Consider the following 27,908-nt stretch of genomic DNA (forward strand, 5'->3'; position numbering starts at 1 on the left):
CCTGCGTGTGCGGGTGTGTGTGCTCCCTGCGTGTGCGGGTGTCTGTGCTCCCGCGTGTGCGGGTGTCTGTGCTCCTGCGTGTGCGGGGACAGGGAGCACGGATGGGCGCCTGTGCACACAGCTCTGTGTGTACAGCGAATATAGAGATATATATATACACACGTGTGTGCATACACACTTGTGTGTATGTACAGGGAGTATAAATACATGTATGTATGACAGTATTATAGAATATCCTGGGTTGGAAGTGACTCAGAAGGACCATCAACTGCAATTCCTGGCTCTTGCCCAGAACAACCCCAACAATCCCCTATGTTCCTGAGAGCCTTGTCCAAACACTCCTTGAGCTCTGGCAGGCTTGGGGCCAGGGCCACTGCTGTGGTTGTATGTGTATGTACAGGGAATATATGTCTCTTTGTGTGTATATCTGTACACTCGTGTGGATGTACAGGGAGTATTGCTATATCTCTGTGTACGCTTGTGTGGATGTACAAGGAGCTGGTCTGTGTTGGAACAGCCCCAGTAGCACTGCCTCAGAAGCCTGGCTGTCCCTAATGCTTCCGAGTGTGATTAACCTTGGTGTTTATCCAAAAACTTAGGGAGAAATGTCTCATACCAGCACGATCATGGTCTGTAGAGTCTTGGCAAGTGTTTCATATACAGGTTACACAGCACATTTAGTATGTGATGTATCTTTTTCCAGTAAATAAGCATAGTTAATCAGAGTGGGTTTTCTGATCTGCAGCCTGTCATGAAGCTTCTCAAACCAGGTGTCTTTGAATTCCAGTTATGTCATAAAAGTGCTTGGTTTAATTTCTGCCAGTAAATAATTAAGCAATGCTTAGTGCATGCCATTTTCTAATTGTAAGTGTAATAATTGCAATTAATTAGAATTGCTAGTTGCAGCAAACACTGAAATGGTTTATGCACATCGTTTGTGTACCTTGCACATCTATGCATATGAATGTAGCACTGAGCAGCAATTACAGTTGCAGTGCACTCTAATTCATTGTCTGTCCTGTGCTTGCAGGTGGTTCTCCTGGGCATTGACATCATCTCTGCACTGGTGTCCCGCTTGCAAGATCGCTTCAAGGCCCAGATTGGCACAGGTGAGGGGTCTCTGTGTGAATGTCACCGTCACTCTGCCAGCACCTGCTCTGGCTGCTGGACACAAAGCTGTCTTCTCCCCAGGAGACCACTTGGGAGGCTCTTGGTGGTTTTCAGGCTCTGCTGAAGGGCAGCAGGGCCAGTGCCTCCATTGGCAGGGGGGAAGGGGGAGAGCAGAGGGGCTCTGCCACTGTTACAGTTTTTTCTGAGGGATTCGAATGTTCCTGTTTTCTTTCCTTAGTGCTGCCAAGTTTGCTTGATAGGCTGGGAGATTCTAAGGACTCAGTGAGGGAGCAGGATCAGACCTTGCTGCTGAAAATCATGGAACAAGCTGCTAACCCTCAGGTATGTTCAACAGCCCTCCACAGCGTGAATGACTGGCTGTGTAAAAAAAGGAAACCTTTTTCTGTCAGGTTTTGTCTGCCATTTTTCTGTCTGAAATGGCTTCATCTCCCTACACCTTGTTATAAGATATTTGCTTCACTTGGCAAGGCTGTTGCCTGGCAGGATAACATGGGAATATGTCAGTGGATTTCCCAAGGATGGGATGGGTACATGTCAGAGTTATTGTCCCAGGTCTTTGGAAGGTACTTGCTTTCTGTAAGTATGAGTATTGTTTTAGGCAGTGGGGAGTTACTGTGAAGTCAGCACAAAACAAAGAATTTGATCTAGAAGTATCTTGCTACTTCTTGTCCTGTTCTGCTTGGATGGGTGTAAAGCTTATATTTGAGCTCAGGGGTGGTGTTGTGTATGTCTGCTGGAGGACAGAATCTGCTTCTTACCCCATCTCCTTTTTTCTGTTTTCTGTCTTCCACAGTATGTGTGGGACAGGATGCTAGGAGGATTCAAACACAAGAATTTTCGGACAAGAGAAGGGATTTGCCTCTGCCTTATTGCAACACTCAATGCGTAAGTCAAAACTTTCTGCAAACCTGTGTCGTGTACGTGAGCCTGGTCTGTGATTCATAATGGTGCTTTTTGTTCTTTATTCCCAGATCTGGAGCTCAGAGTTTAACACTGAGTAAGATAGTGCCACATATATGTAACTTACTTGGAGATCCAAACAGCCAGGTGAGCTTTTGCTGTGAGTCATGTCTAAAGGTGGTGCTGGTTGCCTTGTTGGTGAATGAGCTAATTGTGCTGCTGGTGGTGAGCTCTGAACAATGCTGTGCACGCAGAACCCTTGGTTGGTTTTGGAGAGGTATAATTTGAAGTATGTCCAAACCAGCATATCAGTTACTCCAAGGGTTCAGCAGCACAATATGAATCTTCAGGTGAGATGAACAGAAGAGGGAAACCATCGAGGGAAGGGATCTCCTGTGCCTTGGAGCCTGAATACAGGGAGGCTGCAGGGATCTCTCTGGGCTTCAGAGAGAGGAAAACCAGTCTGGGCAGGGAGGGAAAATGGAACCAGTCAGACAGCCAGGCCATGTGCACTGCCAGAAGATGTACAAGGAGGTTTTGAATAGGGGGTGAAGACAATCTGTACCAGGACCTTCAATCAGCGATTGAATGCAAATGAAAATACAAGTGGAATAAAATGTGTTGCTCCTAAGTGCTTTTTGTCTTGTTTGAATTTAGATGCAAGTATGTGGGGTTAGCGAGAAGAGGGAGATGGGAAATAGGGTTCAAACTCATGTGTAATGTGTGGTAGCAGTTTTTGAATAATGCTGTGACACATATGTGTGACACATATGTGATCCAGGTCTGGAGAGGGTGTTCAGCTGGAAGGAGGTGTGGGGTGTCCAGCTGGGGAGTGGGTTTATGTTGGCTCTGGGGAGTTGGCCATATTTCCATGGCTGTCAGGGTCTCCCCTTGCTAAGAGGACTGAGAGTGAAGCAGCCTTCCCTTGCTGCTTGGGCCAGTTACTCCAAGAAGTGTCTGAGGAAGTTTAATGTTTAGGGTCCCCTGTAGTTCTGAGCTGGGACTAAGCAAGCTGTTACTTTCCAAGGAAATCCTGGGTTTACAGCTTGGACTTTGTCTGACAGGTGCCTTGGTCCTGCCATAGGTGAGCTGTTGAATGAATTGGAAAGTTGGGGAGGGCACTGAGACAGTTTCCCTGAGCGCTGCCTCTTCCTTGTGCGTGGCGCAGCTCGTTCTCCTGTATCCAACTGCAGAGGGAAACAAGGCTGATCTCTTTCCCTTTCTCCTGGGTCTGCTCCCTCGTCCCCAGAAAGCCTGTGCCTGAATTGGTCAGACACAAATCCCTGTGACAGTGGCTCTGGGTAAAACAGTGCCTGCCCCGGGGCAGGGGCTGGTCCTGGGCTCCCCTGGAGCTGCTGCTGTGCTGCTGGTGCCTCCTGAGCACTGGGAGGCTTGCTGGGCTCGGTCACTGCTGCCCTCTCTTGGAGAGAGAATCGAGGAACAGTTCCAGGTCAAGTCTAGTTTTTTTTCTTTTGTTGTGGATGTAGAAGCTGTGGCATTAGAGCGTTTTCAGAAATAGTGCTTTTGTTGCTTTCAGCTGATGCGATTGAGTAACCTGCTGTGCATCTTGTGTGACAAGAGTACGTAAACTCTGGTCATTTTCTCAAAAATAAAATTACTAATTACTGCTGTGGTAGACTAAACCAAGTATGATGGTAGGGGCTCCTTGCCTTGCCCAGTATGGGATTTACACAGTCCTGCAGATGTGCCTGTGCTTAACTGTACACGCAGCGGCAATCCTTGCTCTGCACAGTCTGGGTTGGCGTCCATGTACTCAGAAATTTGGGGCACCAGAGTCCCCATAGACTGCAGTGTTGGTAGCAAATGGGGCTGATGGGCAGGGAGAGGAGAGGCAGGAGCGCCGGGGAAGGGCTGGCGTGAGGGGAGGAGGGGTTTGGAGGCTGGCAGTGGCCTGCTGAGTGGGAAGGCTGCGGAGCAGGAGAACGGGGTGACATGGGTGTGAGTCAAGTGTTGGGGTTTTCTTTGGCTAGGAGGCAGGGGATGTGTGCCTGCCCTTTGACTCCCACCTACAGGCAGTTCTAGCTTGTGTCCTCAGGATATTCCATGTCTAGTCCTGGGGGCTGTGTGGGGGTAGCTGCTGGGCCATCTTCTGAGAAGCTGTAGTGCACAGCTCTGTAGGTGTTTCTGTAGGCAGAGCAGATAGTTTGTTTACCTTCTCTGCCTGCTGTTTCTAGTGGAGGAGGGGTTTAAGTACAGAGAGGTGACACTTTAATCAGATTTATGTCTCTTGTGTGGTCCGGAGGGAAGGATGTGCTCAGCAATTTCTCGCAAATCAGTTTGGAAAACATGCAAAAATTCATGGTGACTTAGGTGATTGATTACTCCTCCCTTCCTCCCTGTTTTGCTATCAACACAGAAATGTAAGTTTTTAAAGACAGCATTAAAAATCAGTTAATTTTATACTATCCCAGTAATATAAGGTCTCTTTGTGTCTCTATCCTTTTTTCATCCAGTAAATGTACCTGTTGTACACAATGGAGGAGTTTGGCAAAGGCAGCCAAGCTCCTTCTGTATGAAACCTTTTGTCTTACACCTTCACTGCCTTTTCAATTCAATTAACCTACTGATACTGTTAACATGTGAAGGGCAGGGTTGGAAGCTCCTTCATGAAGTGTGTGGTAATGTGTATAGGGGCAACTGTTGTTGCTGAGAAATATGCAAATTTAGTTGTCTAAGGTAGGACATATTAGGGATTGATTAATTTAAATTGTAAAGATGTTTGATTTCTCTCATCTCTCACATCCAGGTTCGAGATGCAGCAATAAACAGCCTTGTGGAAATTTACAGACATGTTGGTGAACGTGTAAGGGCTGATCTCAGTAAAAAAGGATTACCCCAGTCTCGGTAAGTTGAGAATGTCCTTAGGTCTTCACTATTTTTGGGCTGCTCTTTATTCCCTTCCTTCCTTCAGAAGACTTCAGGAACTGCATGATTGAACCTTTTCCTGGGATTGTTGTTTGATTTTTTTATTTTTTAATCTGATAAACACTCAATTTTACTTAATGCAGATGCTGTATCTTTGCCCAAGTATTCCACAGCATCTTGGAAAACCACTAAAATTACTACAGATGTTTAGTTAACTGATTTAAGATTAAGTGAATTAATATTTTTCCTGTATGCTCTGCATATATAGAGAGGAGACACTTCAGAGTAGCCTCTGTTTATGCAACTTAGGCTGTCATAAAGAACAAAAACCCACAGAAAAAATAATCAGTTTTAAGATTCTGAGTTAAAAAGGCAGCCCCCCCCCAAAAAAAAGACCCAAAAACCAACCAACCAACCAAAAAAATCCCACAAAAACAACAAAAAAACCCCCAAGCCTCAAACTAAAAGCAACAAAACCTGTGTCAAAACCAAAGCCACGTCCCTTTGCTTCTGCCATTTTAGGTGTGTTAAGAAAGCTGCTCTGCATCTTGCCTCCAGTGTTCAGGGCAGAGCATGGTTAGACCTGAGGATGGAGTAGATGGCAGCTTGTCAGTGCTCAGAGGGAAGAGGTGGTTTTGGAGGTGGGCTGCATGCAGGTGGAGGCAGCACTGTTGCTTCCTGTTCTCCAGTGAAAAATAGGAAGGTGTCAGGGCCACAGACAAAATGCTGTGTCGAGTTGGTTTTTAGGGGTGTGTTTTGTGGTATTTCTGCAAATAGTTAAGATAGGCAGAGTGGTGATGAACTGGAAATGCATCTACAATTAGCCATATCACATCTTCAGTAGTGTAGTAGTTTCAATTATATCTCAGGTTTTCCTATCAGCTGTTGTGTGTTGATGTTGGGGGTTTTTAATTTTAAAATAACTTCCATGCATTGACACTTTCTGCTGACATTTTTGACAGTGCTCCAAATGACCTGAGCGAAGCCAAATTTGTTCTATAACATCATGAGATGTTAGAAGATGGCTGCCCAGGGAAGTGGTGGAATCACCATCCCTGGAAGTGTTCAAAAGCTGTGTGGATGTGGCACTTAAGGACATGGTTTCATAGTGAACGTGGTGGTGCTGGGTTAAAGGTTGGACTCGATGGTCTTAGAGGTCTTTTCCAACCATAGTGATTTTATGATTCTAATATTTCTTAAATTTAAATTCAGTTGTTCATTGCGTATTTCTTTAACTTTCAAACAGGTTGAATGTAATTTTTACAAAATTCGATGAGGTCCAAAAATCTGGAAACATGGTCCAGACATCAGTTGGTGAGTAGAAGTACTTATATTCTCTTTTTGGTGCTTTTAGCAATTTTCAATTGGTGAGGCATTCAAATGGATATATAGCAAGCATTCTGTTAGGGAAAACAAGTATGGTGACTGTTCAGAAATAAGCACAGTGCTTTTGCAACAAATAAAATGGGACATTGAATTTATCTCCTGTATTTTTGTAGTATCAGAAGGAGAAGGAAGCATATGTTTTGAGAAGAGAAGGTGGTGCTATAGCCATCTTCTTTTCCTCTTGAGTTACATTAGGGAAATGCATCTCCTGTTCTCGAGTCCATGTGCATGTAAATTGTTCGTAAGGTAAATAGAATAGTAATTTCAGAGAAGAATTGCCTTTTCAGCTTAATGCCCTAAAAGGCACAGATTGTACACAATAATGCAGCAGTGCTCTGTTTAAGGCTCACATTGTTTGTATTTTGCAGTTCCTAAGTTTGCATATTTTGTATGTTTAGGACTGATAGCCAAAGACCCTTATCAGAGCCTTAATTCTGTCTGTCTTGTCTGACACTAGTATTTTGCTTACTGTAATAACAAGTGTTTATTACTGTGTTTACAGATAAGCTTACGGGCTAGAAAGTAATTTTAATAGGTATCACTCCTTGTTTAAGAATAGATTTTTGAGAGAATTCTTGGTGAGGAAATGCATCTTTCTGCCAACAGTTGAGTAGAGCAGATGAAGAACCTGAGTTCAGTACTGTGGGTTCGTATGAAGCTCACACCTCTGCAAGGCCAGGAGCAGGGGAAGGGATGTTCCCAGTCATTCCCACTATGCTCTTGGAAATCAAGAGAGCGGAGAGGTCTTTGCTCTTTTAAATTGGAAAAAATACCTTTTTCACTTCTGGGCACTATTCTCCTTGCCATAAACATCTTACAACACAGTAAACTTCATCCCTGCAGAAACAATAAAATTAACTGATTTGAAAATCCTGAAGTTATAGTTTTAATTATTCAGAAATGCGATGTATTCTCTTGTATGTTTGGGAATGATGAAGACCTAGTACAGGCTCCTCTGTGGTGGAATGGGTTAAAATTACACCTTTGCATAATATGGGGGTATTTTGTCTCTACAGGTGGATGAGGCTTACAGGGGTAAAAAAAGTGCAGCTGAGAAACAAATGTCCTTGTTCTTTTTTAACAGGTGGGAGGGGAAGTAAATATTTAATCCCTTAGCACACTTGTTTAGGTTCCCAACTTCCAGGTGATTTCTCTGAAACCCTTACTCAAACTGAAAGAGATTTATTGCTGATTCAACTTCTTTGCTTTCCACTTGGCTAGGCTAAGGTGGAATTTTTGTCTTACTAGCAGTGGAATAGAATGGGCTTTCAAAAAAAGATAAAGCAATTTGATGCATCATTGTACTGTATAGATTGCTGTTATTTGGTGTTTTGAGGAGGCAGACTTGTGATCTGAGATTTATTGCTACATCTAAAGCATCGGTCTGTATCAAATCTACTTTTAGGCTTTATTGAAAATTATTTTTTCTTTTATACCCCTTTGTCACTTTCAATGGAAAATGTATCCTTTTTGTGCATCAAGGTCCTGAGACCCTATGATCCCCGTCTCCTGTCTTTGACTCCATGGACAGGCTTTCAGTACTTCCCAACACAAGTACTCCTGTATTCTTCACTCTGCTTAACCTGATCTTCCGATGTCTCGCTGTTCTCGCTCGTGCTGGGGCAGGATGCAGTCCCTGGAGTCTGTGTGTGTGCTAGGATTTCTCCGTGGTAGAATCTGCTGTACGGACATTGAGACAAAAAAAGTAGCCTGGGGGAAAGGGAAGAGCGGAGGAGTGCTAAGGGTCAAAGAGAGCAAAGGGTAGGGTTTCTTTTTGTTCTGCCAGACCCTTTTCATCTTCCCTAGAAATGAAAAAGTCTATAGTTGCAGAATTAAATCAGTTCTCATTTGTGAAGATAGTAATGATAACATTTTACTAGCATCTTTTGTGTGTGTTTGAGGGGAGAGTTTGGTTTCCCTTAGCGCCACAGGCTGGTTTGTTGCTTCTTCCTTGCCCTCCAAGGACAGTACAAATACAGTGTTACATGCTCATCCTATCTTGTGTGTCAACAGCTCTGTGCAACTTTCAGTTTATCTTTTTGAGGTTGTGTAAGCCAGCAAAAGCAGGCTTATCTTTACCCATGGTCACAAGTTTATTATGGCCTAAAGACAAGCTAAATTTGTCAGGTTTCTTGTGTCCCTGACACTTTCTGAACAAAGGTGACACTTTCAGCAGTTGTCAGAGTCACCAGGGAGGATGGTGATAGATATTGCACATGCAAAAGATTTGCCTTTCTCAGGAAATAGTGGAAACAGCTCAGTCTTGTTCACCCTTTGAATCTGGCAGAATGGTTGGATGGGTGAATATGTGAATGTGCTTCTCTTGTGGGTAACCAAAAGGAGGCTGTTGGCTGAAGGGTCACTCATAACTGAGCACAGACTTATGCTAATGACAATGAGACTTGAAAGTGGTTGTCAGACTTGTCTTATCACAGAACACAGGAGTACTGGGCAGTTGGGACAGCAGCTGTGGCTTCTGCAATAGTGGAACACAGTAAAAACTGGTCTCTTGGCTCTGAGACTACACTTTGGGATAACAGTTTCCTCTACCAATTCACTGAGTATTCAAGTAAAAAGAAGGAATTGCAGCAATGCTATTTGTATATCAGGAGTACTTTGGAGATTAGTAAGTTGCTCTTAGTTGTTAAAGGTTTCATATCTAGTGGTTCCCAAGACACAGATAAACAGAAATCTTACAGAGACTACTAGAAAAGTTGCTTAAAATAATAAGACATTTTCTTAACCCGAAGAAGAAATCTAATGAATCAACTCTAATCAGACTGCGAATTTCAAGTCTCTGAAAATAATTCATCTTTTGTATTTGCTTATCTTTCTCTACCGTGGTCCATTAGTGTTTGAGTTTATCTTAAATTGTTTGATTTTTTTTTTTTTTTGGCTAGGCTTTGTTTTTATCATTTAGTAACACAAGAATCAAATGCATAGTGGGGTGGGGGAGGTTTGCATAGTAATCTGAAGTGTTTCATTAAGTCAGAGGAGGTTTTGGCATGCCCAAGTATGCTGCTTGTTGCTAGGCTACCAGCAGCCCTTATAGCTAGAATATGAAGTTAAAATCCATGCTGGATTTCTCGATGATTCTCAGTGCATCTCTGTTTTGTTATTTGGCATATAATTAGTCAGCCTCTTGAAGCAAAAATTATAGTTTTTCCCCCTTTGGGTTTTCAGCAAGCTAATTATTTTCTATGTAACTGCTTTTGCTAATTATGCAGATGCCTTATTCCCCTGGGACAAATACATTTTCAGCATGAAAGAGCCAGTAATTGCCAGCTAGTCTGCTGCTGTCTTATATTGGCATTGTGTGATGATCTTTAGTTGGATGTGATACAGAGAGAGGCTATTGGACGGACACTTCAGGAAATTCATGCTGCATGGGTTTCCTTGGTATTATCTGGAAGCACCTTAACATAAACTGTACAGATTTTCCATGGATTTGAGTTCCAGAACAGTTTATAATCAAGTTTCAGTACCGATTAAGAATAAAATAAATTTTCTACTGAAAAATACAGGCTGATAGGAATCGATGACCCAAACCAAAGCTATTAGCGACCAAAATGTTCCAGTGGGTTTTTTTAGCTTTTGATCATTGTGATATCCTAGTATGATATTCTTTGATGTAAACCTTCATTTTTTTTATATAAGTCACACAATTTTTGGGAGATGTGTTTATATTTGTGCATGAAGGGATAGTGGTGGTGTTACTATGGACAGGGAGGGCATTGAACTTCGTTGTTGATGCTGAATTTTGACTCAGAAGAAAAAGATTAGGGACAGTGGAGGTGGTAGTGGTCTTGGGCTGGAAGGAAATCAAAGCAGGAGATCTTAAAGCCAGAATTCTGGAGCTGAGATCTCTCCCCCGCGGATACTTGCACAGAGTAAGGTGAGGGGAGGATGCAATTTTGGTAGTTGACTGCATGGGTGTGTGCTTTAAGAGTAAGCAAGTTAATTAAACAGTGCTAAAATAAAAGATGTGATAATTTCAATTACTGAAAATCTATGAAGAAGGAGAATGCTACTTTTCAGTAGATCTACTTCTATATTTGGGAGGGTGTATAAGACAAATACGCTATTTACTAAATGAATTCTGTTTGTGAAGTTGAGAACTTGGATGCTATTGGATGAAAACTGGAGCTTATTTTAGATTCCTGTGTTTTGCTGGTAATAAAGCTGAGTCATTGGAAGCTATTTTGATATTTATTATACAGAGGAAAATCACCCACATTTGCCAAGTAATGCCATGCATCTGAGGGTGGAATATTGTTTGTTTGTCAACACACATCCAAGCAGCAGAATTGCAGACGGGAAGGAGGGACAACTGTCTGGGATAACAGAAATATTTTGAACCAATAAATGCTGCACTGTGCTTTTTTGCATTTATACCTGCTTGTATAATTTAATTTCCATTATGGCTTGCTCTCTATTAATACAGTTTTCAAGTTGAAATAGGAAGTGAAGTAGAAAATTGATTTCATTGGCTCAGCATTTTTAGGGCATGAAAAAAGCAAGTAAATGCCTCTTCACCTGTGTGGGAGCTGTGAGAGCAGTAATGTCTGAGTGATATTTGAATGAACACCATTAACCGATAGTACATCCTTGTGGAAGGTGGAAATGGACAAGAGGAGCTCTACTCCCTTTCTAACAGCTTTGCAAATAAGCATATTGCTGAAATTCTCAAGTGTAGAAGGGGAGGGGTGTGAGCAAACAGGCACAGGGGGGCACATAGAGCTCAGATGAATGCTGAACAGGCTTTTATTTTGGAGGAGACGTGGCAGTCGCCTGCTAGGTCACACAGCAAAGTGGTGTAGGAGGGTGGCGAGTTCGCTGGTGGTTAAGTTGCTGAGAGACATGTACTGAGAGACATGTACTGTGGGGCTGCTCCCGAGCACAGTGCCCTTCCCCAGCAGCTCCCCAGAACTGCAGAGAATGACTACAGGGAAAGGTAGGTGCTAATGAATGTGCCACAGGGATGGATGTGTTTATTTGTTAGTGTCTGAGTATTGACTGCTCCGTTTCTTTCTAACGGTGTGAAGAGACTGAAGCAATCTTGCAGTAAAAGAGGAACTTCAGAAAAATAGTCTGCAAGCATCTGTAGCCTGGTGTCATCAAGCTCAGTTTAAGATTCTATAAAATATGATAAATGATCTGTTCGGTGGGATGAGGGAAGAGGATATGTGCATATATAAGAGACCAGAACAGGGTGAGAGAGGTGAAGGACATGAATTTTCAGAAACCCTTGCTGGTCTGTGTTGTTTTTGAGTGATCATTGAGACTTCCATTTCCTAACTGCTTCCTTTTGCAGCATCACTTGGGAAGATTATTTAAATTGGTTGTGAGTACTTTTGAATTAGCATGAAATCACAGTTCCAAGAATGTGCCAAATAGAGACATCACTTTTTTTTTTAACTTGTATTTTTGTGTTGTAGCTGAGTTTCTGTAACAGAAAGGCTATCTGTGGTAGTCGGTGATGCTGGGGGGGACTAGGTGAAATGGAAAGGCAGAGGAGCTCTGTATCCCTTCACCTGTGAAGAATTAATTTACAGGAGAGAAGCATATATTGTATTTATTTTTGCTACATAAGAAGCCTGTGCTTTTCATCTGAGCTTTCAGAGATGATTTCTGTTACCCATCTTTGCAAAAACTGCATTTACTTTCTTCCCCTTTTTCTCTCGATTCAGTGTACCTGTTGTCTTTCTGAAATCCTTACTATACTGTGGATGTAGTAGACTAATTTTAGGAAGTCTGAGTAGGTCAGTATCTGAATTTTATAGACCTTGATTTTGTATTGGTATTTATTGTCTGAAGGTGTGAGTTAATTGGCAGCTCTTTTTGTAAGAGAACATGGAAGTCTCCTGAGCAAATTGAATGCTGTGTAATGAATATTGCATGCTACAGTATGTGCCATTTCTATGGACAGATCTTTATTTTAACCTTTTAGAACATTGTTTTCCAAGGCAATTACTGCATGTATTTTCAGAGGAAGCATGTGTGTGGTGTTCCTTGTTCACCATCAGTAAATGCCTCCCAATGCCAGGAAATAAATACAGAAACCTGTCTGGGCTGGTTCTCCTCCTCCTCCTCCTCATGAACTGCATCACCTGTCAGTGGATAGTGTCACCGTGTACAGCTGAGAGACCTTTGCACTCTGGCTCCTCCTGTCCAGGTCAAAAGAGGACTTGAGAATAATCCATGATTTTTCTAAAGCTGGAATTGTGTTGAATAATTAATGTACTTCATTGCTTATTAAAGAAAACAAGCATGTATTTGTTGTTGTCAATGAAGCATGATGATTTCATCATGCTGGGAACTTCTCAGCTTTAAAAGATCAGCTGGTGGAATGAAGAGCCTGGGGCAGTAGTCCAGCTGGTCTTATCAGCTGAGAAATGTCTGACCTCCAGGCCGCTGTTGGTTGTCTGAACTGTCACAGCAGCAAATGTCAGAAGAAAAGTAAGTGTGTAATTTGTTAGTGTATTGTGAATTCAGGATTGAATCCAAAGTACCTTGACCCAGGATTTCCTTGCAAAGAAGACCAGAGTTACTCTGGTTGTGCGTGTTTCATCATCTCCCCTAAGCCTGATGGTTTTATATGAATACACAAACGCTCTTTTGCCAAAGCTTTGGTGTATGTAAGCAGAACCACTTTACTACCAGCACCACTAACAGACATGTGTAAAATACAGGCTAAAGGAGTGGGCAGCTAAAGGATGAAATGCTGCTGTTTAGTGTGGGCTTCATGAGTAGAAGATGAACATGCACCATTCCATTACTACTGATGGAAGTTAAATGCATGAATGTCCTGCACTTCTGGAGATGAATTTCTTCATGCAGGGCCTGTTCTCTTCTTCCCCACTGGTAAAGTATCATGTAGATCTGAGCGACCCCAGTGGTTGCCTCAGAGAACACATGCATCTTAGAACACATTGCAAGGATTAATTTACAGTCCAGTGTTCATAAAGAATTAGAATGAAAAATCCTACACCCTTCCCTCCCATGGAAACTGCAGTAACATCTGGTACAGCTGCGGAGGTGGTCACAGTTCAGGAATGCTTAGTAGTTGCTGTTTTCTCTGCTATGGTCTTTTCCTTCAAATTCTTTCATGTGTTTTTGTGTCAGGCTGGTTTCACCTCTAAAACAAAGCCTTAAATTTGCAGTGGTCATTGTCTTTAAAACCTCTGCACCAGTTTCCTGGTATCTTCTGTGCTGTTTTTCCCAGCTGGCTGGCTCTCCTTTGTACATGTTCTGTTAGAAGCAGCTTGGGACCAAAGCTGGAGCAGTATTAACTCCAATGACATTTCTACATGAAAGGACTAACTAAATCTTATGGTTTTGATTGCTTAGCTTTGTCATTTATGGTACTCAGAATCTTCCAGGGGCAAGTTTATTAGTAGGATGGTTCATACACATGCCCGTGCACACACATATTGATCACTGTGAATATAGCAGTGATTTTAAGTCAGCCTTTTAATTCTCAGCAATTCTCTGAGAGATGGGAGTACAAGTTATTCAAATATCCTAGAGGAAGACTGAGGGCAATCTGGTGTGAGTAGAAACTATTCCATAGTTGTATACTGTGCAGATTCATGAAGTTTATTTGGGTTGTGTTTGTGTTTCACACATACTGATTTCAACACTTGTTGGGGGTGCACAGTAGAGTACTTCAGTGAGCACAAGTGAATGTATCACAAGCTTTCTGCTGCTATGAAAATAATCACAAAATTGTTCTTGACATAGAAGTCCTTGCCTGAGGCTTGCAAATAGTTCAGTTTCCAAGAAAGTAGTAGAGGAGTAGGTGTCTTTCTTTCTCCTTTCTCTATGCTGGCTGGGTGCTGGGTTCTGGAGAGTAGTCTCCTAATAACTACTTTTAAATGAATGAATGCTCTGGGCTGTTATTATATAGAAACACTGTCCCAGTTAGAATTCAATTGCTGTCCTCAATCAGCAGCCTCAGTGGTGCCCCAAAGACTGCTTGGGGAAGAGATTAAATTTCTTGCACCTCTTGTGGAGCACTTTGATGAATTCCTGTGCTGCTGCTCTTGTTCACTTGATGAGATTTGTTTTCAGGTTGAGCGTGTAACAAGTGGACTGCGTTTAGCGGCTGTAATTAGCAGCCTCTGAGGAAAGCAGTCACTCTATGGTAATTGGTGAAATACAGGATAGGATTTTATGGGCAATAGAAGTACATGAAATGTGTATTTCTCCTACCAGCAACAAAGAACATCCCTGTCCTTGTATATTGTAACCACGGTAGCTGCAGCTTCCATAACTGTGAGGTTTTATTAAAGTGTCTAGACTGAAGAGCCCCTGGTTGATTTCTAAAGATCCTGAGACCAAATGCTTGGAGGCTTGAACATCTTCTTGTACCTAGTTACTTTTCATTTTCAGATCATTGACCTTAGGCTGGATGAGATCAGACTGCTGAGTCCATTTCTGAGGAAGACTTATTAATACAGATGGTATATCCAGTTTTAACATGCAGTGATAGAACAAAACCTGCCATTACAGCTATGTGAGTTGGGGGCACAAAGAGGAGCTTTTTCAAAATGCAGGAGTGGACAAGTGTGGGTCTGTTACTCCAGTGGGAAGTACAGTGAAGGCATTGTCTGTACTTGGCCCTGGTCTGGCATTACACTGCCTTCCTCCTCTGTTATGTTTGGCTGAAGTAGTTTGTTTGTAGCTCAGATACAGTGATGTGAAATAGAACAAAACTGAGCTATAATAAGTAAATGCATCCTATTTTTGTAGTATTAAGACAGCAAATGCTGCATAATGGCTGCGTTTCTTCTGCCTGCTGAAGGAATTAATTCTGCCCTGCTGCTCTGTCAAAAGAATCCTTTTGTTGCATTGTGCAAAGCAGTTTGAGTCTCTTTTTTTGTTTATTCCCCTGAAGCCCCAAAGCTGCAGACAGCCCTGAATAATCCTGGCTAGGTTTACACCCCACATGTAGCCTGCAGGGATCTCACTGCAGACAAATCTTCATGAGGAAAGCTGCTAATGGCTGCTGCTTTGCAGTTGGCCTTCAGAGTCAAGCCAGGTGAATTTTATCACAAAGAACACACCTCAGAGGAAGAGAGAGATACCTTTGTTCACTGTAAAGTGTCACCTGCTTTTTTCAAGCATGGCAAAACCTATAGCAACCACATTTCCAGAGCTGCTCCCTTTACTGTCACAGACCTCACTTGCCTTCCCTCAGAGCTTGTCAGTGCCCCACAAAATCCCTTAGATGCTCGACATGGATGTTTCTGGTATTAGATGCAGGTGCTGATGTCTAAGGAATATGAAGCATATTTGGGCTTCATTGCAGATGAATGCTTGAATGCAGAGGTAGAAGAGTGAAATTTACACTATTTTTTTACTCCAGATATGCTCCATTTGATACTAATGAATTCTTTATAATGATTTCAATGGGAAATGAACAGGCCCCTATGAAAATTGCTGGTAGACTATGTTGTAAACAGCCTTGTTATGAGTATTTTAGGCATGACTGCTCCTGGCCTTCCAGAGGGAAGGGGGAGATAGAAGTTTTAGGTATGAAACAGTGTTGGCACTGCTTCTGCTAGTGTTTATGCAGTTGGCAGCACTGGTGCTGCCTTCACCCCCATTTAATGAGACTGTTCCCTTTGGCTGTGGTGTGGGTAGAGGAAAGATGTATACATCTTTAAGAAATGCCTGTCTTCCACATACATCTCTCCTGAGTAATGGGACTCCTGTCTAGTGGAGCGCTGGCTCATAATAAGACCTGACATTTCTAATTAGGGCTGCTTTATGAAGAATGGGTACTAACTCTGTTCTCCATCATTTATGGTTCTTCCCCTGAGCTCCCCCAGCTCCTGCTGGGATCAGGGGCAATCCTGGAGGCAGACCTGGGGAGACAGGGCTGGGCACGCCTCTTCCTGCTGCAGCTCTGCCAGTGCACTTCAACTCCGATTTATGCTCCTGCTGTTTGAGCTCTGTGCTGGGCAGGAGCTGAATCTGCAGAGGGTTCTAATCACATGGAGCTTCTGTGATGTGGAGGGACAATCATTCTCCTTTTCATTGGAGAAATAAGATCTGATCCCAAGCTTCCACAGGCAAAATACGTATGCACCAGCATAGTGAAGCTTATTCTCTGCTCCCTCCCCCTTAAGAAGCTCCATACTTGTCTCTAGTGCTTTCCTTAGATGTCTTTTTTTTTTTTTCTTTCCTTTTTTTCTTTTTGATGTGTGCACTGGATTTTGTCTCACTGCAGTGGGATTTCTCCGAAGACTCTGTATTGGGTCTTTGTATGCACATTGTGCTCCTTGCTTGCTGCTTCCCTTCATGTTGCTCCCTGAAGCCTATTTATTATCGTGGGCTCTAAAGCAGTCTTGTCCCTATTTTTATCCTGTTTCTTGTTTGTAGCAGCATAGTATGAGGAGCTCTGTTCACTCTGCCTGAAAGTGTGGGAGGTGTGGCAGGATACTGGGGCCCTGGGAGCTTTGTGCCAGAGGTGGACTGTGCCAGGTCCTGTGTCTTTTGTATAAACCAGGCCAGGCACTCCCATCAACTGCAGCAGGATGTTCCCTTTAGGGCCTCCAGTGTGAGCACGTGAGGTTTGGTCCTTTCCACAGCTTCTTCCCAGGAAAGCTGGATCACAGAGCCATCTGAAACAGCATGTTTTACATGCCCTAAAAATGGTAAATAGCTCCAGGTAGAGATGAGAATGTACCTGAACTGTGTTTGATGGCACTCTGCACCCTTGGCCAGCAATGGTCTGACCCAGTGTTTGAAAGCAGGTGATCTCTGCTCCCTAATGGCATGGAAGGGGTTTCTGTGAAACTACACACAGGGCAAATGCCAGTAAAAAGCTGTGATGAGCAGTTCATCTTTTAAATTTTGGGCTTGAATCTTGAGTTTCCTGTACCTATAGTACATAGACCACTAATTCCAGAAAACCTCTGAATTAGAAGTAAGATTTTTTTTCATTGAGGGATTTTCAGTTGGTCTTAATGCAGGTTCCAGTAATCCACGAACTAGAGGGACTGAGAGGACAGCCCTATGCTTGGGGGTTTTTCCCATGAGTTGGTATTTTTCTGCACTTTGAAGATAGTAAGTGAAGCACTGGAAGAGGTTGCCTAGAGGATCTTCATCCTTGGAGGTTTTTAAAATTAGTCTGGATGCGGCCTCGAGCAATACAACTTTGTCAGCCCTGCTTTTGGAAGGAGATTGGGTCACTTGGCCTTCAGAGGTCCCTTTTTACCTAAATTATGCCATTATTTCATTTTCCTCCTATAGGAGGCAGTAGTTACCGAAGATCTTCAAATTGGTTCAGTGGTTTTTTTACTGAGTACTTTCTAGCTGTGTGTTTGTCAGTAAGCTGAAGGCAAGGTTTGCCAGTGTCATTTGAGATTGTGTCTGTCATCCAGCACTTCAGTTTATCAAGGGTGGTAACAGGGCTAAAGGCAGAAGAGAATGTGACCTCAGCTAACAGCACAACCTGATGTCAGCATGAAAAGGCTGCAAGCCACAACAGAGGCACTTCTATAAATGGCAGCCTGTATCATTTAATGCACATCCTCTGCTGATTTGGTGTTATGCTAGAATGGGTGATAAAGCTTCACTTTAGTTTTATTGATCTGTCATCAGTGTGACTGTCAAGTTGCACATGGGCATTTTCAGTGAAGCATTAAGATGCAGATTGATCTTTGATTTTAATATTAAGAATTTAAAGCTTGATATTTAAATGTGGATATATCCTAATTGTTTATCAGAAGAGCAGTTTGCTACAAATTAGTAGTTGAGCTGTAATTTGTTCCATTTAATCTTCATGCTGTTCTTCAAAGTACTATTATTAGTAGTCTTTTGAACCTTTACTTGTAATGTTAAACTTTATTTTGCAGATAGAGCTCTGTATTCCTCTTTCCTATGTAGACAACCTAAATACTTCTTGCAACTCAGGATGTTTTAATGCATTTTCTTCATCTCAGTAAAGTTTTTTACTTTCTTTCCTTATAATATTTGGAAAAGGAAGCTAAGTAAGCCTGGTTCAAATGCAATCTAGATGACTAAGAACCAACTCCCACCTCAACAAACCCACCCCTGTTCCAGGCAGGAATTATCAGTGGTTCTTTGTGTCAGTGGGAGGGGGTTTTCAGATGAATTAGAAGGACCCTGTTCCAAATATTTAAAAACTAAACACAAAATTACTATAAAAAAAGAGGAACTGGAAGTTCTCCAGCCCATTTTCTTGGTTCTGCTTTTCAGTGAAGACTTCATCAATTCAGTCTCCAGGTTGTAAAGAGGAGGGAGTGCATAGTGGGGACCCTTGAAGCTTTGCATGGAAAAAGAGGCAAGGCAAAGAGTTTGAATTTATGCTAATTGAAGCATTGACTTCTTATGGGCGTGCTTATGTAAAGGTGTTATTGAAATTCATTCCTCCCAGTTAAAAAAACCTGATCTTACTTGCTTTCAATCTCTGAGCAAAACTAAAAGTGAATCTATAGTTGTCTGCTACGTGCTGTGCTTCACGTGTGCCAGTTCCTCTGTTTGCTAATTCTTCTTTAAGTGAAGGCAAGCACAGATGGTTGTTAAAGAGAACCAGATGATTTGCCAGCATGGTGGTGTGTTTGCAGGAGTGGGACTTGGACAGGCCTAAGGCTGATTTGTTATCATTGCTTTGAGTTTGAAATTTTAATTTAGAAAGTTGAAACTCCTAAGTTTTGCCACCATCTTTAGTTTGTGGTGTGGTTCATTTATGCATTTTTTAATTCTAGCAAGATGCTTGTTGACCTTTCAGTCATTTTTGTTAAGCCATGCTTGTTACCTGTTGAGCCTAAACGAGAATGGGACATGAATCAGACATGAACAGACAAGTTCTTGTAGGACATGCATTAATTCCGTAAGAGACTTAGGGGTTCCTTTCTCCGTAGTGCCAGGAGGCAAGGTTTTTCTCATCCCTTCTCAGACTCTTCAGACTAAGTCATGCCAGGAGACTTTCACCAGCGGAGCAGCATGAGTGTAATTTCATCTTTTTAGCTCAACTGACATAGTTTAGCTGGACTGAAAGCGCCTTGGGTGCTTGTTACTATGCAGGCTAATGGTTCAAAGCTTGCTTCCCTGGCTGGCTTGTGGCTTCTAAGCATGGATTCAGTGTTTGATAGCATCCAGGGAGCTGATAGGATGTACACTATATCCAATGAACCAGGATGCTGCTGGTCACTGATTGCTGCAGGCTGCCACAGTAGTACAAATAGTAAATAGCTGTTGTATAACTGAGACATTTAATTCCAGTCTGGGCAAAATAGTAATTCTTGCTACTTGAAATTAAGGTAAGTGATCTGTAATGGAGGTGAGCAGTTCAGGTGGCTCAAGCTGGTTAACGGTGTGAACTTCAGATGAACCAGGCTGATCCTCTCTCATGTTTTGGGAGGCCTCAAATCTTTTCTCTCTGAATAAACTGATACCTGGTAAAGCAGTTGGCCACATATGAAGAATAATCATGCCTAGACAGAAATCTCTTACTTCTATAGTACCTGCAAGTTTCCAGGACCTTCAGCACTCCTGCTTGTGAAAAGACTGAAGTGGTGAAGCTGTGACTGGTACTTGCCTTCTCTGGAAATGTTGAAGGTTTATGTACATTTGAGCATAGAATTTGGGTTTAGGGATTTGATAAGACATTATTTTCCCCTACACTTTATTCCTATTTCTTCTGAATTTTGTTTGCATCTGGAGGCAGGGTGCTGTGAGCTGCTCGCTTGCCCCTTGTGTTTGGTTTTCAGTAACAGCTGCTGACAGATGGCAGTGCCCTGTGAGCATTCCCTGTTATTTGTGTTAAACAAGTCATCAGCAGCCTATATTGCCTGCTAAAAATTACTGAATTGGGTGGAGAAAGATTTATGTGGCTTTTTCTTCTTCAACTTGGTCTGCTTGACATTTTCTCATGTGCTACTACTGATACACTTCTTTGTTTTCTTTATGTTATAGTCAACTGTTCATGCAAATTTTTTTAATGTTCATACTGGTTCTTCAGATAGTCTAAGCAATGCCTGGAAACACCTGCTAATAAAAAAAACTTGCTAATTTGGTGCTCATATCTGCCTCTGCTTTCACACCTCCTCTGTGCTATTACCACTTCCATACCTGATAGTGTTTAAGTCAGGGAGTTTGGGAGCATTTTTCAATGTGTCAACAGATAGTAATACTGCCTGTCAAAGCAAGTATTAACACTTAGTCACACGGAGCATAACACATGGTCACTCCTGCTTCTGATTTGTGAAAATGTAAAGCAAAGGCGTAAGAGGGAATCTGACTATTAATCTTTAGCAGTATTATAATTTTAAAAGAAATTTACTTGTGCACCAAGATCCTTTTACTTGGTGAATGAATAAATAGAAATAGTGAGTCTTAGCTCTCAAAGAGTTTTTACAACTGGTTTGAGTGTGCCTTGGGACAGGTGTATTTGCAGGCCTGTGAGTCACTGTAAAAGCCCCAGAGTTGAAGGTTCAGAAATGAAACTCTCAGATTAAGCCTGTAACCAGTTGTTATCATTTGAAGATGGGTTTCAGTGTCTCTTCCAGCTCGTGGAAGGAAGGTGTTGGTGTCACCTGGAATCCTGATGTTGCTACATAATTAATAAACACAAACCACCAGATATTTGTTACTTGTATATAATACAAGTGCATAGCTTTGCACATATGAGTGGGAAGCTGTTGTGAAATGAATGATGTAGAGGAACCATTAGATTTTACTCAAACACACATTTCATTTTTAACAACTTAGTCCCGTTTTTAAAATTCTCTCCGTTCATGTGTCTGAAATGAAATGTATTTAAAAAAAAACATTTTAATTCTTTGCCATGTGTTATTTTCTTTAGTTCCTGCTCTGGAATGTAAATTCCGGGTGTGTCTGGATACCTTACAGCCCATGAGAGACAAAGTACCTTTAATAACCTTGAACTTAGCCTTTTTTTGCTATGCAGTACACAGCTGTATTACAGAGCGTTGTCATTTGAGTGAGGACTGGCAGGAGGGGGTTCACTGGATGAGCTTGCCCTTACAAAGAAAAATCATCCATTTTGCCTCTTGTGAAAGAGTAATGGGGCTCTTCTGCACCTCCTCTGAGTCATGCCTTTTCTCCTGTACAAGAATGTGAAGTGAGTGGAAGATGACAACAAAATGATCTAAAAACGAAGACTTAGTAAAATGGGGATATAAGAAATCATGCAAATGTGAGGAACCATCATACTCTGATTTCAAAGGTGCTTCAAAGAGCTTTCCTTCCCTCAGCTCTTGCCACCTCTATGACCTGATAGCAGCTACTTGTGTTGGGCTCATGATCTTCATAGCAAACTTAGAAAACAAATTTCTTCTTCCCTGTCATCACTTACAGTAAACCTGAGTTCAGGGAAAGATTTCATCAGCACTACTGCACTGTAAAAGGCCCAGTAAGTACTTGAAGATCATTATCTCAACCTGGGTACCTGTTGCAGAGTTTCCAAAATAGAATGTCTCAGACTTCATCCCTATTTTAATTTGTTGAATTACCTTGAAAGAAGCCTGTTTAGGGTTAAAGCAATCTATTAATTTCTGGTTTTACTCCCGATTAAGATTTTTTGCTCAAATGTTGTGCTACTTGCTTTTGCAGTTGGTTGCCCATGTGCTCTCTTCTATTCCTAACTGGTAGGATATTACAATAATACGGATCCATTTTATCTTTATTTCTGTCTGTTCTCCCACACCCCCTGAATACAGAGGTCTGTGTCCTGTAAGTCCTAGAGAGCAGGTGGACCTAAAAGTCTTCCTGCATTACGGTACATGCCATAACTGAACAGGAGGAAAGTCTAAGTTGGTCATCCTTGAATCACCCTAGATAGTTATGCTAGGCTTTGAACTTGTGTCTAGCAACTTACAAAATACCACCCAAGAAGCCATTGTTAGTGGGAATATTAGGCATTTAAATTAGCTCTTGGGTTGATACTGTTTTAGTAATATTTTGTTTTGACATCAAGCTGTGGGGAGTGACTTTATAGTAATGCGGAATAAGGAATCATGACTTCAGTCACTAGGAAGTATTTAATTGAATTACTGGACTGAAAGGGATGCCTGACTCTTGCTTTTTGAGTGTGATATGAGTTGCTCTGACAAGTAAGAAGATGCATATGCACCAGTTCCTGGGATGGCTCACAAAGCACACAGTGTGTGAACTCCTGTAATATGTGTTTTGTGAGGATTCCTGTATTCCCTTCTCTACTCACTATCCCTCCTTCTCTGTGTGTTGTAGAAATTTAATCTCTACCTCTCCTCTGTACTTTCCAGAGCTATTTCCATCTCCCCAAACTGTAACTCAGGCAATGTGCATCAAGTATCATAATAAGCTCTGGTTACTTAGATTTTGTCTGTGTTGGGTAATGCGTGTTTCAGGGAAGTAGTGAAAATCCTTTTAAGTTTTAAGGTTAATGAGTTTAAGCTTTAGAGTGAATTGTATATCCTAGAACTGAAATAAGAGTAGGAACTGTTCATCTCAACGTGTATTTATACTCATCTTTGCAATTTAACTAAGCAGAAACACGGTGTAGTGGAGTCTGTGGTTCTCCTGGTGACTTCTATGTTTATATCATAGGCAGCCTGCTGAAAAGGGGACAGCTTGCTTCTAGGAGCTGAGCCTTTACAAGGACTGCACTTTACAGCTTGCAGTTTAGGAATAAAGTGTAAATGTTATATATGAAGGGACGTGGCTCTCTACAGCATAGACAAATCAGTGCAAGGGGGAAGAAGCTGCTATCTAATTTGTCCATTTGAATTATCATTGCAGTCATCTTTCAGGGTCACAGATGTACAAAGTCACTGTGCCAGCCAGACTTGCCTTAGGGAAAAGGGAGATCTCAAGCTCTTAGAAAATGGTTCCTTGTATTAATAAAGTGTTGTCTTCCTTTTAGTTTTGACTTGTTGACTTCTTTAAGTCTTGCATGGAGGCAGCAAGTGTGCCTGTCTGAAACCAGAAATCTATATAGATGGAAATCAGTTGGGTTTAGGTATCCTGTGATGATAATGATTTCAGTAACTTTTCCGAATAAGGAGGGACTTATACCAGCAGTGCTCACTACTGTGTCTCAATCTTGTTCCACATCAGCTTCTAAGCTGGCAGAATCACCTGTGAGAAGGTGTCAGTGCTAAGGAGAGATGAGTGATTTTGACTTTTTTTTTCCCCAGTAGTTGTGAAAATGGCTGTGCCAGGCTTTTTATGCAATCAGCATTCCCAGCTTTTGCATGGGAACCTCCTTGGTTTTTAAGGTCTCCAATTCCATTTAGGTCAGCATTTGTTTTGTAAAGTCTTTAATGAGTAGATCCAGAGTAAGATGTTTAGCTGGGTTGTGATTAATGTTTGTATTCTTTGTGGTAAATGTGAATGATTCTGCTTGGCTTAATTTTCTTTCTTTAGGGCTAAGTTAAATTATATTACCTTACACTTGGCATAGCTTAATAGCATCTCAAGGGCTGTTACTTTGGCTCAGCTGGTGTCTTATAACTTGTTAAGCAGCAATAATTTGATCATGCGTCTGAGTCCTGAGGCAAAGTTGTCCTTCATTTTCACTTGACAGACTTTGCCCTTGAACCAGGGGAGACCTTCTGCTTGCTTGTAAATGTTTATTCAGAGCTTCCACTACCTCTTACCAAGTTTTGAACTTGATTAAAACTAAGAGATTAAGGTCAAAACTAGTCTGCCCTTAGTCCCCGTGTTTAGTTCTTCTTATGGATAAGTTAGAGTCAAGTGGTACAGGAGATACAGCAGAGAAACTGGTAAAGTTCAGGTCAGATTCATTGAGATTTTACTGGTCTGCCACAACACATTTTTTCAATTTGAATTTCCTATTTGATCCTGACATACTGTTATTTGATGCAGAAAGTAGCTTTATGTGGGAAAACTGATTTCTTTCATCGTTCTTTCTTGGATAGAACAGCTGTGGAAGTCTTCTACCGTGCGTACAGTATGTGGGAAGAACACAGGATGGTTACTAAAGAAGTCAACCAACTGTGGTATCAGAATCAATTATTAAGTCCAACTTTCAGCCATGGCACAGATGGTTTTGGATGGCTGGACAACAGGCTTAAGTTTTACCTAGATGCAGGGACCTGAGGATGGTTGAAAAAGGGTGCTGAGCTATGGGGAGAAAGTGAACAGCAGCACTGACTGAGGCCAGATAAAAATGGGTTGGGCAGGATTATGTTAGATAAGGACATAAGTACTTGTTTCTTTAACTACCCTTTTTCTTTAAAAAGAAAAGGAGGAGGATATTAGTGCTTTTTTTTAATAAAGTCTGAATAATAGTAATTATTTTTATCCGTGCTATGACTGCATTATTTATATTGCAAGCACTTTGGGAAAGACGCTTTCTTCTTTGTAGCACATTAGAGTTCCCCTGCTTGCTCGGGGTTTCATGTTGCCTCTGAAATATGAATATCAAATTTTATAGGCTGAAGTAATTAATGACAAAAGGCAGGAACATTTCAGCTATGTCTTGACTCTACCTTTTTATCTGCTTTTCTCCCTCTGAGTATGACTGCTCTATTTGCTGTACCTAATGGTGATTTTTTATAGGGAAGAACGTGGATAAAGGAGCATAGGTCTACCTTTTGTTTTAAAGGTGTTGGGGAGTAGAGGAAACAAGCTTCAGGAAAACAGAAGCTGTGCTCAGTGTTAGTATCTTATAAGCTGTGACATGTTTTTGGCTTTGGTGCATTTTTCCCATAACTTTTTTCCTTGAGCCCATGGTTTTCTTAAATTGAGGCTCTGAAGGAGGGGTGAAGAAGGCCTAAGAAATGGATGTATCTCAGGAATTGGAGTTTTCCACTTGTAAATCAGGCATTCAGACTGTGCTTATATTTGAAGCTCTATTAAATATCAGTCTGGTTTTTTTAGGTTTTGTTAGCCAACCACGTGGAAACCATGTCCTATACTGAAGTATCTATCAAATAGGCAATTTAGTACATCAAATTGATGTACTAAAACCTCTCCATGCTCAGTTGAAAACCATACAGAAGAAAATCTGAGATAATAGCAACTTTAAAAAAAAAAAAAAATCCTGCAAAGTTCTGCATGCTCTTGGATTCACCTCCATCCCAAATGTATGGAGCTGGAAGCAGAATTTAGCCTAATGTGATGGTGATTAAATAAAGGAAATCTTATACTCTGATACATCATGTGCTCTAATTCTGATTTTTCTGCATGACCTGGAATCATCTTCCTCATGTGTACTTGGCCTTTGTTTCCATCGCATCAAAAAACTGGAACTAATCCTGTCTAGATAATACACAAATCTGTGCAGAGTAGTATTGTAAGTTATTGCCAGTGAACACCCATTCTAAAAATTACTGAAAAAGCATTTTTTCACTAAAAGTAAAACCTGTCCTATATTATCTACTGTTTTCTGGTTTTGCATCTTAAAACCGTTTTCTATGCTACCTTTGAAGTCACTGGTCTTGAGTGATCATAACAAATACAGTAAGATTTTTCTGCAATGATCCTGAGAAAAGTGAGATGCTAGCTTTTCATTTACTGTGTTTATTCTCTTTCGAGACGCTGGGGATAAAAACCAAATGAGCTTGATTGTCAGGAAACCATTGCTTCCCTCTGCTAGTGTCTGCCAAAAGGAGCGTGGTGTGAGTGGGGAATAGGTATTTCTCACCAGCTCTAAGGGGCTGCTGCTCTAAGATCTGGCTGTGGTCGAATATCCTCGTGTAGATACCGCAGAAGCTGGCATGGGCTGCAAACATCTGCACGGGTGTACTGGTGCTGAAGCATGGTTTGTAAGATCCTGTGTGCATGCAGCTTATCAACGGCTCTGCTTGCTCTCAGGGAGCCGAACTGAAGTGGTGGCGAGGCTAGAATCTTCCTGAGTCCTACTTTTATTAGTTAGGAGTAGGCAGAAACTCGTGCTTTTTAGTGCATCAGGAGAGTGCTGCAGCAGCCAGACGGTGCTGCGGAATACTCCAGAGAAGCGTCAGCATCAATCTGGTTCCCCATCCCTTTCCTTTGCTAACAACTGCAGTGGATGCTCTGGATATCACAGAGCCAACTCTTTAACTTAGTAGCCATTGTGACAAGAGCCCAGAGGCATGTCAGACCACTGTTTGGTAACCATTTCTGGCTATAGAGCATAGCCTGGATCATAAAATTCAACTTTAAATTATTCTTATATGAACAAAACTTGTCTGTACATTTTTCTTGTATATGTGTCTTCACAGTCTGTAGTAATATGCATCTTTATAAAGATGAAGCATTTATTTATGGTAGAAATTCCTGGTCATCATGCTGGTCATGCCTGCTTTACTAGTTGATAATCTTTCTCGAAAGGCATGTGGGCTGGGGAAGTGTTGCTCCCTAGTTTCCCTTCTGTGGTTTTCCTTTTGTCTCAACCTCCTGCCGTCTTGGACATTCTTATCTCACGATTATTGCCCACTGAGCATCTGACAGTATTTTAAATGGTCATCTAATTCAAGTATATTAATTATGCATCAGGCTGGGCATGCTGGGTTGGAGTTGCTGATGTGTGATGTGTGTAACACCGTACAGTTTTTGCCAATGTAGTACCCGTGTTCTTGCATTAGCCCTTAACCAGGCAGAGAGCCTTGGGACAGAAGGCTCCTCTTTTCTGTGGCTGTACAGGCTGTAGGTTGATAGCCTCATTTTTCCCTTCATTGTTCAGGGATAACTGCACCTATTTTGTTTTTTGGCTCAGAGGTGGCTGCTTGGAGAGTTTAGGATGCCCCACCATCTCGTAGGAGGGGCTATAAGAGGTGCTGGGCGACCTGTCTCTGTTAATGATTGTAAATAAACCTAAATGAAGGTACTGGAAGGGGTGGGTTCTGCAGCTTCCCCAGGTCCCTCCAGCACATCTTACTGTCTTAACTTCACCGACCCAGCCATCCTCTGAGACTTAACCTGAAAGGAAACAAGGCTGCAGCGTGGCGTTTTTATCTCCTTGTAGATATTTCTAGAAAGCTTTCTGCTGAAGGACTTATGTGCAGTAGCAGGCTTTGCAGGATGTTCTGTGGTGGCTGGAAGTGGGATCTGCAGCATTTCTGCCCCCCCAAATGTGCTCTGTGTAACTGGAGGCAATAAGATGCCTTTGCCTTTTTTTGTAACAGCTCTTTGTCCTAAAAATGTCAGGATGCTCTTTCCTTCTGAACACAGCTCTGCATGCTCCTTGTCAGTATTTACACCTCAGTGTGCTGTGTGTGTAGAGAATGAGCATCCCTTCAAGAAGTGATAAGTGATAACAGTAAAAACTGTAATTTCCTTGTGTTGACAATGATGAGTGTTGGGGCAGTCAGCATCGAGGTGAGCTACACTGGTCATAATTGCCCGAGGAGGCAGAAGGATCTGTGCAGGGAATGCCATTTGGGGAGTGCAGGCTGGAGAAGTGCCTCACCCTATGATGTCATGGCAGCAGATGGTGCAAATAGCTGGAAATCTGGACCTGGGTTGTGGGGCTGGAGTCACCTGCCCTGCCTGCACATGGGGCTCCTGCCTTTCGCTGGTGAAAATCACTGTCCATTTGAAGGCTTCACATTGGTGGTATGCCTGATAATTAACTTACATAGGGTATAGACAGTCCAGGTAAGACAAAATATCACCTCTCG

At 41.9% G+C, this 27,908-nt stretch overlaps 1 protein-coding gene across 37 annotated transcripts in view; it reads left to right on the top strand.

The window, feature by feature from the left end:
- The window catches only part of CLASP1 (cytoplasmic linker associated protein 1), a 161,106-nt gene that overhangs the window by 33,530 nt on the left and 99,668 nt on the right, over positions 1-27,908 (top strand). For 36 of the 37 annotated variants that reach the window (XM_042041449.1, XM_042041451.1, XM_042041463.1 and 33 more), the window contains exons 2-7: positions 1,031-1,109; positions 1,349-1,452; positions 1,925-2,016; positions 2,103-2,178; positions 4,799-4,896; positions 6,164-6,231. In XM_042041449.1, the coding sequence (XP_041897383.1) occupies positions 1,031-1,109; positions 1,349-1,452; positions 1,925-2,016; positions 2,103-2,178; positions 4,799-4,896; positions 6,164-6,231 (517 nt within the window). Of the gene's footprint in view, positions 1-1,030; positions 1,110-1,348; positions 1,453-1,924; positions 2,017-2,102; positions 2,179-4,798; positions 4,897-6,163; positions 6,232-11,131; positions 11,258-27,908 lie in introns of those variants that run through there. The other variant, XM_042041483.1, reaches the window with a different exon arrangement.

This window comes from Corvus kubaryi, unplaced genomic scaffold (assembly GCF_017639235.1).
Source record: "Corvus kubaryi isolate FWS band 111438036 unplaced genomic scaffold, C.kubaryi_AGA036_p1.0 37396, whole genome shotgun sequence".
Lineage (NCBI taxonomy): Eukaryota > Metazoa > Chordata > Aves > Passeriformes > Corvidae > Corvus > Corvus kubaryi.